This window comes from Oncorhynchus clarkii, chromosome 10 (assembly GCF_045791955.1).
Source record: "Oncorhynchus clarkii lewisi isolate Uvic-CL-2024 chromosome 10, UVic_Ocla_1.0, whole genome shotgun sequence".
In the NCBI taxonomy this organism is placed as follows: Eukaryota; Metazoa; Chordata; class Actinopteri; order Salmoniformes; family Salmonidae; genus Oncorhynchus; species Oncorhynchus clarkii.
Genome location: NC_092156.1, coordinates 60,482,324 through 60,497,585, shown reverse-complemented (window position 1 = coordinate 60,497,585; position 15,262 = coordinate 60,482,324). Strand labels below are relative to the sequence as shown.

The window sequence follows — 15,262 nt, the reverse complement described above, 5'->3', positions numbered from 1 at the left end:
CTCAGAGAACTAATAGGATGTCCAGCTTGTACAAAATGAGCAGCAACCGGATCTTGCCACCTCAACTGCCTTCCATTTGGTTTACCTCTAAAAGTGTAAGCCATTGCGGGTGGGGGGGGGGGGGGTTAAGATGGTCATACCATGGAACATTTAGCTATTTGACTTAGAATTGTAGGATCCCTTTAGGTATTTAAAAAAAAAAAGCTAAAATATTGAATTTGGCTACTACTACTACAACCAACATAAATGCACTGAATAACACATTCATAAATGGCAAACAAGACAGTAAAAAAATGTATCATAAGGAATAAGGTTTTAAAGTGTCTGTCCTATTTCTATGAGATATAAGAAAGCTCAGAAAATATTTGTATATGTTTTTTTTACACATTTAACTGATTATTTTTTGGGGCACAAAACTAACTCCGTACTTCCACGTGTTTGTATCGGTTACCTTCAGACGTGTCCCGTGACACTTGTGTGGGTCGTAGAGCAAAATGGAGAACACCATCATGTTCATCGTGTAGGCTAAACCGTTTGGACACTATAGACATTTTTGTGAGAAGACCCATTTTTCGGGATGTCTCATGGTCTGACAAACACTGCTGTAGCTCGGCCACCTTCCACCACCGATGCGGAAGAGGTGGATTGAGACAAAGCCCATGCAAATAAAAATGATATCTCTATCTTAATGATTTGTTGAGCGAGAAGACTATTGATAGTCACAACTATAATATCTTCATTTTTCATAAAGATGCTGGTTAAAATTATAAAGAAAACAAGAGCTTGTATACATTTAAACTTTTCCATCTTACATCATATGGACTGAAATTGAGGTTCTTATTGACAATTTTCAATTCAATTTCACCACAGCACACTGAACTGTTAATGATGGCATGGACAAGCTGAGGCCCCCTATGAAGCCTGGTCAAAAGTAGGGCAATATGTAGGTAATAGGGTGCCATTGTACTGTACTGAGCCAATCGACTAAGCACACTGACACATCATCCACAGATACTGGCACACGTTATGCATCAATGGCATTAACCTAAACCATAAATCAACCACGTTTTCAGATGCAAGAGCAGCCTTCATGGAATTGTAACCTTATTTAGACAGAAAGGTCCAATGCAGCCGTTTCATCTCAAGATCAAATAATTTCTGGGTAACAGTTTAGTGTGATTGTTTTCAATTAACATGGTCAAAAAGAAACAATAATAGCTTCTTTGCAAATAGCAATTTCTCAGGCAAATATTTTTGAGAAGATTGCCTGGGAGTGGTCTGAGTGGGGAGGAGAAAACTGGATATGAGCTGTTATTGGCAGAGAGGCTTGGAACTCTTTCTTATTGGTCTATTAACTGGTCCTGTATGGCTCAGTTGGTAGAGCATGGCACTTGCACCGCCAGGGTAGTGGGTTTGATTCCAGGGACCTACCAATACATCAAATATATATACACAGGACTATAAGTCGCTTTGTATAAAAGCGCCTGCTAAATGGTATCTATATGTAACTAATTTACCGGATGAAAAACAGGCAGTCTTATTAAACAGCTCTTACACTGAAAGGGAATTATCATAAATGTCACAGTATACTTCATACCCCACTGTGAAAATATATATTTTTTAAACACAAAAACACAGGAAATCACATTTTGACTACATTGGGACTTTAAAAGACAACACTGCAACGCCATTTGAAAACTTCGGACAGAACAATATTTATTCTTCATAATTTGAAGTCCACAAGTATTGAACCTTTGTACAATTCATGACAACAAACCCCCATTTAACTTTGTGTTTGCAGCAGGCTAATATATCTACTAGTTTGACGATATTATAATCGAGCCTGAGTATCATGTGCCAACTGGTTGTGTAACGCTTTCTGACCAAATGATAACACTTTGCCCTTAAAACAGTAGGACTGCATCCCAAATGGCACCCTATTCCTTAAATAGCGCATTACTTTTGACCAGAATCTTATGGGCCCTGGTCAAAAGTAGTGCACTATATAGCAGGTAAGATGCCATTTGGGACAAAGTAGGTAGTTGTCCCTAACCACTAACACATGGTCAGATTTATTTCCTTGCCCCTAATGGTTAAGGTTACTTAAATCTGATCCTAGATCTGTGGTTAGGGGTAATATCTTACCTCGAATCAGATAAACAGTACTGCTGAGGAAAGACATAAGGGGTGTGTTCAGTAGGGCACAGCACTGTGGAACAATCAGATAGAAATATGGTACGTAGAACAAACATGCCTCTCTGACAAGTAGAATAAAGAATCATGTCAACTCTATTCATGTAATTTCTTTCTGCAAATTTCCACAACGTATCCCTATTGAATGTGCCCCAGGATAGGCATATGTGGGCGGGATGCCGGTACTGGAGACTGAGGGTGCTTCTCTCTGTGGGTGAACTGAGCTTATTAATACAGTGGTCCACACAGACCTCGTTCTGGAGAGCTGTGGGTTCCTGCTGTTTATTTGTCCCATTCAATATTTATGCAGTATAGATATATGCAATATAGATAAACAGTGCTGTCTGGATCTCTGGAAACACATCTGGGTGTGAACCATTGATCTGGATCAACTGTACAGTATGAATGGATGTGTGTCTGTGTCAAAGAGGCTGACGAATATCTATACAATGTGTGTGCCAGTCTGTCATACTGCATCTGTGTGCGTTTCATGGTTATCAACAGAGTATGGTCAGTCAGTCGGTCGGTGTGTGGGTGTGTGTGTATCTGCGCACCAGTCAGTCTATCGATAGAGGTAATCAGCTTGTATGTTGGCAGCAATCTCAGCCTCCCACTTGTCTCCGTTATTGAGCAGTTTCTCTTTGTTGTAGAGCAGCTCCTCATGAGTCTCTGTGGAAAACTCAAAGTTGGGGCCCTAAGGGAGAGAGAGGTGAAAGAGAGGGTGGAAGAAGAATGAGAGTGGAGACACCAAACCAAATAGTTTTACAGGTCCTTTACGCCAACCTCAGTCACAGGGATCTGAACAGCCAGACATCTACAGAGGAAGAGGGGTTGGTAGAGGGGTAGAGGGGTTTTGTGCCAAATGGCACCCTATTTCCTTTTGGTCAAATGTAACGCACTAAGTAGGGAATAGGGTGCCATTTGGGACACCGGCCACAGTAGAGGTAGAAGGTCCAGCTCACCTCCACGATGGCGTCAACAGGACAGGCCTCCTGGCAGAAGCCACAGTAAATACACTTGGTCATGTCGATGTCGTAGCGCGTCGTCCTCCTGCTGCCGTCCGATCGGGGCTCTGCCTCGATGGTGATGGCCTATGTAATGGGGGGTGGGTAAATCACGTTTAGGGCAGTGAGCCTGAAGGTGTTGTGGTATAGCAGACATAGGAAACGGTAAACGGTGCACTTCTTTTGACCAGGGCCTATAGGGTGCACTATGCAGGGGTCTATGTACGTGCACCAATTTTGGACGCAGCCATGGAGGTATTTCCGTTGCAAAGTGCAGGTGTTTTGATGCCCTGGGAGGGTTAGGGATATGCAGATGCGAATAGTACAGGAGTGTAAACACTACAGGGGCCGGTTGCACCAGTTGGGCCGTAACTATGTCAGATGTAAAATGCGCTCAATGCCGGACCAAAAAAAAACTATACCCGTTGCACCACCTGGGAGCAAGCCTTCTATGAGCGGTCTAGCAGGGAGCAGGCGGCGTAGGGTGTTCAATTCAGACTGTCTTCCCAATACCGATAGAAATAACAGTCATCCATTTTCAAAAGCATGTGAATCTCGCGTTCGTAATTCACAACGTCCGCTGACCTTTGGAGTTGCCTATGCACGAGTCATTAGCAAAATAATACTGTAGATTTGGGCAACATTATAGCATGCTAAAATGTTTCTGATCAGTGAATAGATGATCAGAAACATGAATAAATGAGCTAAATTAATGAATAAATGAGCTGCCACCTCCACTTATTTTCCCAGCCAGAGACCAAATATACAGACGGAGATTCGTTGAAACAGAATCACATCGGACAAGTCATCGGCTTTTGGTCAGGAGTAAACAGCAAAATCATCAACTTGTTATAGGCTACATAACATGCTATCAAAATGGTCTGATCAGTGGTAAATAACAGATGAGTCATCTAGACTAGAGGTCGACCGATTAATCGGAATGGCCGATTAATTAGGGCCGATTTCAAGTTCATAACAATCGGAAATTGGTATTTTTGGGCGCCAATTTTTTTTTTTTAACCTTTATTTAACTAGGCAAGTCAGTTAAGAACACATTCTTATTTTCAATGACGGCCTAGGAACGATGGGTTAACTGCCTTGTTCAGGGGCATGACTACAGATTTTCACCTTGTCAGTTCGGGGGATCCAATCTTGCAACCTTACAGTTAACTAGTCCAACGCAATAACGACCTGCCTCTCTCTCGTTGCACTCCACAAGGAGACTGCCTGTTACGCGAATGCAGTAAGCCAAGGTAAGTTGCTAGCTAGCATTAAACGTATCTTATAAAAAACAATCAATCATAATCACTAGTTAACTACACATGGTTGATGATAATACTAGATATTATCTAGCGTGTCCTTCGTTGCATATAATCTGACTGAGCATACACGAATCTAAGTATCTGACTGATTAGTGGAATTTATTTCCTTAATGCGTTTGAGCCAATCAGTTGTGTTGTGATGGTATACAGAAGATAGCCCTATTTGGTAAAAGACCAAGTCCATATTATGGCAAGAACAGCTTAAATAAGTAAAGAGAAATGACAGTCCATCATTCATTTAAGACCTGAAAGTCAGTCAATATGGAAAAGTTCAAGTACGTTTAAAGTTTCTTCAAGTGCAGTCACAAAATTGCTGAAAAGAAACCACTACTAAAGGACACCAATAATAAGAAGAGACTTGCTTGGACCAAGAAACACAAGCAATGGACATTAGATTGGTGGAAATCTGTCCTTTGGTCTAATCAGTCCAAATTTTCGATTTTTGGTTCCAACCGCCATGTCTTTGTGAGATGCAGAATAGGTGAACGGATGATGACCCTATAAGTGGTACCCACTGTGAAGCATGGAGGAGGAGGTGTGAGGGTGCTTTGCTGGTGATACTGATTTATTTAGAATTCAATGCATAGTTAACCAGTATGGCTACCACAGCATTCTGCAGCGATACGCCATCCCATCTGGTTTGCCCTTAGTGGGACTATCATTTGTTTTTCCAACAAGACAATGACCCAACACTTCCAGGCTGTGTAAGCAGTATTTGACCAAGGAGAGTGAGTGCTGCATCAGATTACCTGGCCTCCACAATCACCCAACCTCAACCCAATTAAGATGTTTGGGAAGAGTTGGATCGCAGAGTGAAGGAAAAGCAGCCAACAAGTACTCAGTATATGGGGAAACGCCTTCCAGACTGTTGGAAAAGCATTCCAGGTGAAGCTGGTTGAGAGAATGCCAAGATTGTGCAAAGCGGCCATAAAGGCAATTGGTGGCTACTTTGAAGAACCTAAAATATATTTAGATATTTCCATCATAAGTTTTTGGTTACTACACGATTCTGACAGTTAGCCTAGTGGTTAGAGCGTTGTGCCAGTAACCGAAAGGTTGTTGGATCAAAACCTTGAGCTGACAAGGTAAAAACCGGTTGTTCTGCCTTTGAACAAGGCAGTTAAACCCACTGTTCCCCGGTGGGCCATCATTGTAAAATAAGAATTTGTTCTTAACTGACTTGCCTATTAAATAAAGGTTAAATGTAAAATAAATAAATAATCCATGTGATATACACACACTTTATGGGGGAATGTTGGAGTTGAATATGTTGTCCTCAGGGCACTATTGAAAATGAGACCCGTGTCTCAATGGGCTCCCGATTTAAATAGAAGTTAAAAGATATCATATTAATTCCCACAGTAACTCTTTATGGATCCATCTAGTTGTGGTTAAGAAAAGGTTCATGCATAGTGGTGGGCTATGCAAAGGGATGGACTGTTCTCTCTATGGAAGTGACATGCCGTGCAAAGTTTAGAACTGCCACGAGGATGGCAACAGCCTAGTAACGGGCGCAGCCTAGCAACCATAATTATGAAGCATTAAATCTCATGCTTACACTGGACTAAGCTACGACAAGTCTTATTTTGGATTGGTGCAAACAGGTGTGAATTCTGATCGAAGTCTGACGTAGCTACACCTGACCTAGCATTTATGACCACGTTTTTACACCCAACTGGTGCAACAGGTCACAGGTGTGTTTCTATGTACCTGGGCAGGGCAGATGGCTTCACACAGCTTGCAGGCGATGCAGCGCTCCTCTCCAGAGGGGTACCTGCGCAGGGCATGCTCACCGCGGAAACGGGGCGACAGGGGCCCCTTCTCAAACGGGTAGTTTATGGTGGCCGGCTCTCTGAATAGGTAGCTCATGGTCATGCCCAATCCTGGGGGAGCAAGAAGCAGGAAGTGATGTTATACACTGCACTGGCTGCATCCAAAATGGCACAGTACAGATTTAAGGTAAACTCTACTTTGTCAGTATGTAGCCTTTATCAGTCATTGAAAGGCTGATCCCTGATCTTTTGGTGCCCTCTTGTCAACCCCTATGAAATGTGTCACAGGAGTTTGCAAAATAGCAACAAAAAAACCTGGGACCAGGTTATTCAGTGGCTGTGTCTGAAATGACACCCTGCTGTCCCTGGTCAAAAGTAGTGGACTATATAGGGAATACAGCACCGTTTCAGACATGAGGGTTGGTGTCACGAAGAGTCAGGAGTAAAACTGACCTCTGAAGAGCTCTGTCCACAGCAGAGTCTGAGCGGCTCGGTCTGTTATGGACTTCATGTCTGTGGGCAGATCCTGAGCATTCACATACTCTACAGAGAGAGGAAGAGAGAAGGCGAGAAGGAGGGAGAAAGAGAGGGAGGTAGAGAGACAAAGAAAGGGAGATTAATGTTGAGTGAGTGTCTGAACATTCATACTAATCAAAGGCAAACAAAGTGCAGCTGTGTGGGGATCACAGTGGTCAGGTGTATATGAGAGACACTGGGTGTGCTCGTTTTGAATTCCCAGGTGCCCCAGATGGGTGGGGATTTCCCTTTAGGACTAATGGAATGCCGCCCACCCAGTGATGCAAAACGAACGCACCTTGAGAGCCGGGGTAAGAGATCGTACTTACTGAATCCCTCTCTCTGGGCCGACAGACTGATTGGACGCACCAGATTGTGTCCAGCCGCAAAGGCGCCTGTGGGGGTGGGGGGAGGAGTCAAATTATGACCTAAAAGGCAGAGGATGGAATGGAGCTACCGGGGAAGTGTTTTCACCACAAGAGGTCAACAATTAGCAAGTAGACTTCAATGACAGCTAACAGCATTGACTCGTCTTAAATTATTACATTGAGAGCATTTAGCACACACTCTTATCCAGAGCGACCTACAATCAGTATCTTCATAGATAGTTGAGATGTGTTTTGGGTATCTGTATCCACTGTTTACCCCAAATAACTAAGTATTGCCTACATTTCCTCTTGAACTGTTGATGACCAGAGTGACTTTTCTATCACCAAAGCAGTGCACCACACCATCAATATCCATCCCTCCCTCAGGTGAGGTCTTACCTGGCCGGGACACGGAATATAGTACACGCAACGCCGCAGACATGTCTGGAACATGTCAACAACACAGGAAGAGGTAGAGAAAGAAAAACAGAAACAAGTAATTATTAATCATGTGACACACAAGTGCAATACAGGGTATGTGCATATAAATTGGCATATCATTTAAAAAAACTGACCTATTGAAACCTGTAGCCAGATCATACATTGCACACATTCAGAAAACCTGTATTGGTCTTACTTTGTTTGTCATGACATAATGTAAAGATGTGCCTTATGTTATCATCCAAATAACTTGTCTGTTTGTCAACAAACAAACCATAGGTAGATAGCTAACTTAAGTTCCATAGCTAAGAGGTTAGTATGTGTTCTTGTTACTAAAATCGTTTGTGTGTGATGATCATTATGACCCTTTACTTTTTAATTTAAAAAAATGTATTCATAATACAAAAATCCGCTTACATTGCTACATCAAACATGTCTAACAAAACAAAACACAGGTATTAACAAGAAAATACTCAAACATACAAAAAATATCATCAAAATAATACAAAAAATAAACAATTTTAGTGCAATTGTATTTACTCTGAAAAAATATTATTATAAAGATTCAGGAAGATGTTATTCTTGTTATTCACTAGGGTTAATGTTTTAATAAGATAATTAAATTCAATCAGAAAAATGTGTAATTTTAGTATAGAATTTTTGTTTGTGTAGGAAGTATTTGACAACAAGAATTTAAAAAAAATTAACAATCATTTCAGTGGTCTTATCATTGCAATAGTAAAATATATCTTTCATGTCAAAAACATAGGCAGTGTTCATAATGGTAAATAAGTATTTAGCAAGGTTTCCCCAAAATTCTGACACAAATTTACATTCAAAGAACAAGTGAGACAGATTCTCACCTTTTTCACAGAAAACGCAGATATCAGTAGCCACACATTTGGATATCATAGAATTACATGGATATATCTTATGTAAAATGTTGAAGTGCACTTCCTTAACTTTGTTTGGTATACAGTATTTGTTATTATGACCCTTATATGTCAAGCCCTCTGCTGGTCCTTGTGACGACAGAGAGAAGAAGTTACTACACTAAAATTAATATATGTTAACAGCATAGGTTAGTTAGTACGTTAGCTTGCTAGTTGAGGGCATGAGTGTTCTAGCAAGACAAATGTTTTCCCAGAAAACAAAAGCCAACCGTCTACCCAGGTGACCCAGGCCCTGTTCAACGCAATTTTTACTGCGTGACATGATATATTGTAGCAAAATGTATTACTACCATAACGCTTTACGCTATGACAAATGCATGTTGTTAGATAGGTACTAACAAGCATTGGCGAGCCGGCTAGCAACAACCGGTTAGCCATAAAATCCTCAAGGACTTTTCCAATGACTGACGTTATGTAGCTTTAGCTGTAAAAGCAGCGGTCATACAAGTACCAACAGGCAGTAGAAATATCAACAAAGATATTATGTGTTGTAAAATATCTTTAAAACCATTGCAAATAAGTATGTAGTTGATAAAATAACGTAAAACTCACCGACGTGTCGCTATTTGGCCTTCTAAACCAGAACAGCGGACGATTTGAGAAGTGCAATTTGCGTAAGCAGGAAGTGAAAGAACGTTATGACAGATATGTCGCGTTGGACGTCAAAAAGTCGCCATTTTTGTTGTGGCACAGGTGGTAAGTTCAAAAGTTTGAAAATATGATTTTCTGTCCTAAAATACAGTGCTACGTAAAATTATTAAATGTATTGTTGTTGTTTTGAATTGATTGTGCTTCATTCAGTATTCAGTAGTGATATTTTACACACGCACACACACACACACACACACAGCTCGAATCCCTGAGCTGACAAGGAACAAATCTGTCGTTCTGCCCCTGAACAGGCAGTTAACTCACTGTTCCTAGGCCGTCATTGAAAATAAGAATTTGTTCTTAACTGACTTGCCTAGTTAAATAAATGTAAAATAAATAAATAAAAATAAAGAAACACACACACACACACACACACTCACACAATGCTTAATAAGGGATTTGCCAGTGGCTAATGAAGCAGGATAGTTTTAATTGGAGATTGTTTTTGATGACGGTCTCACTTTGTGTAATCTTCACTCTCCCATCCATAATTCCCTCTATCTCCTCATGGTTGTGGACTCTAACCAGCCGTCTTAAAAGTAAGTACGGTACTTTATTACAATTACATGAATTATTCTATAATAGCAATGATTTTCTACACATTGTGAGGCTTTCAAGATTGTATAATTTGACTAACCAACAGTAATTGACTGCATTCATTTATATCCTTATAACTTATAATCACTGTTCTTTCTCTTCTCCATCGCTCAGTGAACGATTGGGCCAACAGCAGCACATCGGTAGTGTTGGAGCGGTCCTGGACAAGGGTTGAGAGGTCAGTGCTGGTGGCAGTTCTGAGCGTGGAGATGGTGCTGGGGGTCATTGGGAACTGTCTGGTACTACTGGTAAAAATCATGGTAGGTAACTGTTATTAACTCTGAGTGTGTGTGTGACTACACACACACTTCTCTCCCTGATATACTGTTAGGAGATCTAACCAAGGACTCGTATATCCTCTTTGTAACCCAGTGTTCTGACTGTAGCTTACTTCTGTGAGTGCGTTATAGTTTACATATGCCTGCCTGATGGTGGCACTCTTTTACAAAATGTCACAGTACAAACAAGCTCTATCTGCTGATGAAGAGACACTGAGCAATGCCAATGAGCAGAGCCCATATATATATATATATATATATAAAAAAGCTTGAAATAGAATAATCTCTCTCTCCGTCTCTTTCTTAGTGTAGGGGTCGGTTTCCCTGTAGATACTGGGTCCCGTTCGTCAGTCTGACCCTCTCCGACCTTGGCTCCTCCCTGCTCATCATCTCTGGCTCCCTATTGGCTATGTTGACTAAGGGTCAGAGGTCACCATGGTGCGAGGTCGTCAGCTTGCTCAAATTCGCCTTCATCACTTCCTCTATTGGAAGCATAGGTGAGACTCTCCTGGGCCTAGGTTGTAGGCGTTTTGAATCCGCATTTCACTTGGAGAAACAATAGTGTTACGGGACTGACTTTGATGACCACGTAATGCGCTAACCAACTTCTCTACACACACACTTTCCATTCTCATCATTCTCACTATTCACTTATAAACACCCACTCCTCTCCTCACACATGCAGATTTTACATCCAATTCAACAATCCTCAATCCACTTACATCTAATGTTTGTCCCAAATGGCACTCTATTGCCTATGTAGTGCACTACTTAAAAAAAAAAAAACTAATTCCTCCACTCTCCACAGCGATTCTCTGCGTACAGCGAGCCAAGGTCGTGGCCTCCACAGGAAGAGGCGCCTCTGTTGTCGTGGCTGTGGCTTGCCTGGCTTCCTGGTTGACAGGGGTGGTGTTTGGGAGCATCCCTGTGGTCTACAACTGGATCAGGTGAGGGAGGGTTGTGGTGTCTTGTAGTTTTTGGGTCATACTAGACATACAGTGAGGAAGACTAGGTCATTGTTAATTTATCTTCTCTTCCATGAATGTACTCTGGTCTATCTTTAGCCCAGTTAGCCAATCTAAATGAGGGGTTTTGCACAGAATTATAATTATTTGGCCAATAATGGGGGCCCAAGGGAAAAATGGGCTGGTGTCAGGCCCTCAAGGAAAAAAATAGGCAGGTCTGTTAGAAATGTCCAGGCCGAATTTGATCCGGTCCGTCCCTGCCTCTGAACTCTCTGTCTCTCTCTAACTCTCAGGTACGACCCTTCAGAGATGCTGTGTGCAGTGTTCTGGGAGAGCAGTTACTCTGACATGCTAGTCTATATCCTCTGTGCTTTCTTCATCTGCATCTTCCTCCCCTTCATCCTCATCCTCTTCTGCTCTCTCTTCACCGCTGCTGGCTGCAAGAGGAACTGCGACAGGTATGTGTTGTGATTTGTGAGCATTTGGGTGCATTGTAATAGTCTGAAATGGTCACCTCCCCCTCGTCTCGTTTACATCATCTGCATTGATGTGAAATAACTGCACATCAATTTCCTGATGCATGCACACCATTCTTGCTTTACCAAAGTATCTTATTCAAGCTAGAAATGGAGGTTCCATTTACATATACTCGAAAATTACAGATCAGTGCAGATGATGGAAAGGCGATGAATAGAGAAAGCAACCTCACATAGAATGAGAGGCACCCAGATTAGTACCTTCCTCAGTAACGGCTCTCTTTCCCTCTCTCCTTCATAGTGACCCAGATGACCTCTCCTCTGTCACTCCTCTGATTGTGGCCTTCTACCTGTTCTGCTACACTCCCTTCGCTGTGTCTGAGGTGACACAGACACACACTCTCTTCAGATTAATTTTGCCATTCTCCTCCCTGAAGCCAATGGTTATTTTTTACCCTCACTTCCCCACAGCTGATTCTCCTGGGTAGACTGGACCTATCCCCTGCACCTGATTGGCTGAGAACCCTGTCATCAGTGATGTCCTACCTAGACTGCGGGTTGAACCCCATTATCTACTGTGCCAATCAGGACTTCCGGGAGGCGGGACTTGCTCTGTTCTGGACCAGTAGGAAGTTATTATTCTCTGAGCCTGTGCTGACAAGCATGACAAAGTTGGAATTGTAAAGATTGACCACAAAATAAATTATGTAAAATTGGTGGCTAAAAGATTTCTCATAAAACAGTTTTAATTCCTCCAATTTGAGATATTGTGACAATGATTGTTTTGACATATTTACACATTTGTTGGAAATATATGTTGCACTGATGTTGATCTCTTAGGAGATTTGATGTTAACGAACGCAATGTCGTGCATTGGTTAAAATTACAAAGAAAAAACAAATATATATCTTCATCAGTCTTAAATCATTGGCTGACTCAGTTCTTGCTGCCTTTTCCCCTCTGCATTTTATCAAACCAGCCTACCTGTACCTACATTTCTTTTCAAATCTGAATTAGGTGTGATTGACCTACTATCTAGAATATAACTTCAGTGAATGACCGACACAGTTTTGCCATTTGTCCTTGAAGTGGGTTATGTTTCTTCTACACAATTTCTGCTCCCTTAAGTCCATGAAGACAATTGAATGAATTAACACACATTAGTTGCAGACAGACTCAGATCTATTGCCATTGATCATCCATGGACAGACTTATTCAGTCCGTTTTGGTGAAGCGCGTGAGAAAGCAGAAAGTGTAGTGGAACTGCAGAATGTCACACACTTTGGACCAGAAGTGTCCAGTGAGATGTTGGAACGGTCGGTACCGGGCCAGGGTGTGATCCAACAGTTTCAGCAACACGAAACCACTGCAGGACAGTACCGCAAGACCCAGGTATCTCCGGGAGTGGCAGTCCCCATAGTTACGGTTTACCCCTACACCTTTGATGACCGCGAATGCCACATGACATCCGAGGGCCACTTCGAACCCTTGGTCGTGCACCAGCGAAAGACCATAGCTGAGAATGGAGCATAACTCAACCGTTAACATGTACCGTGGCCGCCAACCGTGCTCGATAAAATCGCACCACACCAGCACCCACGCGAAGATGGGAAGCGTGAACCACTGGTCCAAAACAGAGGGCGCACGAAGGAGAGTCGCGAGGCGCACCCACTGCACAGGTGCGTAGGCAATGGCCATGAGTGCGAACATGTCTTTGACGTAATCCGCCCTAGTGTCTCTTTTACCGTCCGTCCGTTGAAGTAGCCAGTAGATGCCCATGAAAATGTATCCCAAATTGACCAAGGAGTTGAATGGCATTGCCAGGTAACAGGGTAGGTAGTCAACTGTCTTCTCGGCGTAGTGATCATAGCTCATGTCGACTAAAACGCTGTTGAATAGACCAGTGTTCGCCAAAACGACACAAACACAAAAGGGCACTAAAACATGTAACAATGCAGACTTCATTATTATATCATATAGTCCAACGCATTCGTACAACAATTGTTTTAGAAAGAATGGAAAATGAAACGTTTTGACAGAGCAAGTTGCGACACAAACTTTTTATGTTGTTTTTCCGGGATTGGAATCACATGATGGCGCCAATGATTTATACACTAGATGACTAATGGGCACTGTTTTGAAGACCCCGTGCCTCCATCTTGGCACTCCCCCACGTTTAAGAAAAATATGTAGGAAGTTTTGATATGCGTTTATTAATGTCTACATTTGCTTTTGCCAAGTTTATTCTATTACAGACACCTTCATGTATACTTGAATATATTTTGATCTAAACATAAAAGTAAAACATTTGAAAATATATAAAAACATTTTCTTTAAAGTATCATTTTTGTTGTTGATTGAAGTAGCTATTTACTGTACATATAGGTAGGGGTAAAATGACTAGGCAACAGGATATATATAATAGACAGTAGCAGCAACGTAGGGGGTGAGTGTGAAAGTGTGTGTGTGGCGTCAGTGTAGGAGCCAACTTCTGCTTGATCTGAAAATGTGGTTGTAGATTCCGTATGGAGGGTGTGACACAATTGCGTAGCCTCCGGAGGCACACAGCGGCCAAATTGAGCTCTGTACCGCATCACTGTGCGCCTCCCAAATTCTGTAACGGATGGCTCCGTATTGACATGATTGGTTGACAGTAGGTGGGGGCGGGAAGTCCTGTATAAACACAAACTCACTTCCTTCACAACAGCTCTGCACTGCACCGTGAAGCGCAAGAAGTATGAATGCCCTGACTTCTGCAGAGGCTGTACCACCGTAAATGATGGAGCCTTCCTTTTAGACACCACATGGTATAGAGTTCCTGGATAGCAGGGAGCTCAGCCCCAGTGATGTACTGGGCTGTACGCACTACACTCTGTAGCGCCTTGCATTGGATGCCAAGCAGTTGCCATACCAAGTGTTGATACAGCCAGTCAAGATGCTCTCGATGGTGCAGCTGTAGAACTTTTTTAGGATCTGAGGGCCCATGCCAAATATTTTCAGCTTCCTAGTTTCCGCTGGCTGCCCCTCCACCACAGAAAGCACTGAGCTAGACTGAAACACCTGCCTTTTGGAGCTGCCTTACTCAAGAAAGCAAGAAAGAGACCATGTTTGTATACAGCTTTATTATTGACAGTTTTGATATCCATTCATCAAGATCCATTACACCGCATGGCATAACAAGCTGCTTAATACTGATATAGAAATATACTTTCTTTCTTTAAACATGCATTCCAGATGAAATCCTGCGATGGGTCATGTCCGGTTGCCCGAGTACCTACCCGCTCGACCCCATCTCCAGACCGTCTCTGGAAACCTTCCATTCCTCACTTCCCTCATCAACAAATCCCTGACCACTGACTTCAAGATGGCCAGAGTCGCTCCCCTCCTCAAGAAACCAACACTCAACCACTCTGACGTCAAAAACTATAGGCTGGTATCCCTTCTTTCTTTTATTTTCAAAACACTTGAGCATGCTGTCTATGACCAACTCTCTTATTATCTCTCTCAGAATGATTTTCTTGACCCTAACCAGTCAGGCTTCAAGATGGGTCACTCACCTGAGATCGTTCTCCTCATGGAGGCTCTCCAAACTGCCAAAGCTGACTATCTCTCCTCTGTTCTCATCCTCTTAGATCTATCTGCTGCCTTTGACACAGTGAATCATTAGACCCTCCTCTCCTGCTCTCACTACTGGTGTCCCCCAGGGCTCGGTTCTAGGCCCTCTCC

The 15,262-nt window shown here is 42.4% G+C and overlaps 3 protein-coding genes across 3 annotated transcripts; 1 reads left to right on the top strand and 2 right to left on the bottom strand.

Moving 5' to 3' along the window:
• Positions 1-1,690: 1,690 nt before the first annotated feature.
• On the bottom strand, positions 1,691-9,196 carry LOC139418876 (NADH:ubiquinone oxidoreductase core subunit S8a). The gene is made up of 7 exons (XM_071168636.1): positions 9,122-9,196; positions 7,575-7,619; positions 7,137-7,202; positions 6,745-6,834; positions 6,230-6,402; positions 3,156-3,284; positions 1,691-2,887 (listed from the first exon to the last, which is right to left on the bottom strand). The coding sequence occupies exons 2-7, from the start codon at positions 7,615-7,617 to the stop codon at positions 2,756-2,758; spliced, it is 633 nt and encodes a 210-aa protein (XP_071024737.1). The 5' UTR covers positions 7,618-7,619; positions 9,122-9,196; the 3' UTR covers positions 1,691-2,755.
• A 20-nt stretch (positions 9,197-9,216) lies between these two features.
• LOC139419303 (pinopsin) lies at positions 9,217-12,232 on the top strand. The gene is made up of 7 exons (XM_071169249.1): positions 9,217-9,223; positions 9,932-10,077; positions 10,403-10,592; positions 10,904-11,042; positions 11,354-11,518; positions 11,838-11,919; positions 12,008-12,232. The coding sequence occupies exons 1-7, from the start codon at positions 9,217-9,219 to the stop codon at positions 12,218-12,220; spliced, it is 942 nt and encodes a 313-aa protein (XP_071025350.1). The 3' UTR covers positions 12,221-12,232.
• A 32-nt stretch (positions 12,233-12,264) lies between these two features.
• Positions 12,265-13,621, bottom strand: LOC139418875 (transmembrane protein 187). Its single transcript, XM_071168635.1, has one exon. It carries the CDS (start codon positions 13,499-13,501, stop codon positions 12,752-12,754), a length of 750 nt encoding a protein of 249 aa, XP_071024736.1. The 5' UTR covers positions 13,502-13,621; the 3' UTR covers positions 12,265-12,751.
• Positions 13,622-15,262: the final 1,641 nt, after the last annotated feature.

What these genes read in the sequence shown, in the direction of transcription:
- LOC139419303 (XM_071169249.1), top strand. An exon ending in TTCCTCTATTGGAAGCATAG is followed by an intron (nt 10,593 to 10,903) that starts GTGAGACTCTCC and finishes CACTCTCCACAG; the next exon opens with CGATTCTCTGCGTACAGCGA. An exon ending in TGCAAGAGGAACTGCGACAG is followed by an intron (nt 11,519 to 11,837) that starts GTATGTGTTGTG and finishes TCTCCTTCATAG; the next exon opens with TGACCCAGATGACCTCTCCT.
- LOC139418875 (XM_071168635.1), bottom strand. Translation starts at nt 13,501, where the DNA reads ATGAAGTCTGCATTGTTACATGTTTTAGTGCCCTTTTGTGTTTGTGTC.
- LOC139418876 (XM_071168636.1), bottom strand. Translation starts at nt 7,617, where the DNA reads ATGTCTGCGGCGTTGCGTGTACTATATTCCGTGTCCCGGCCAG. An exon ending in GTGGACAGAGCTCTTCAGAG is followed by an intron (nt 6,403 to 6,744) that starts GTCAGTTTTACT and finishes TTGCTCCCCCAG; the next exon opens with GATTGGGCATGACCATGAGC. An exon ending in AAGCCATCTGCCCTGCCCAG is followed by an intron (nt 3,285 to 6,229) that starts GTACATAGAAAC and finishes CCCATTACATAG; the next exon opens with GCCATCACCATCGAGGCAGA.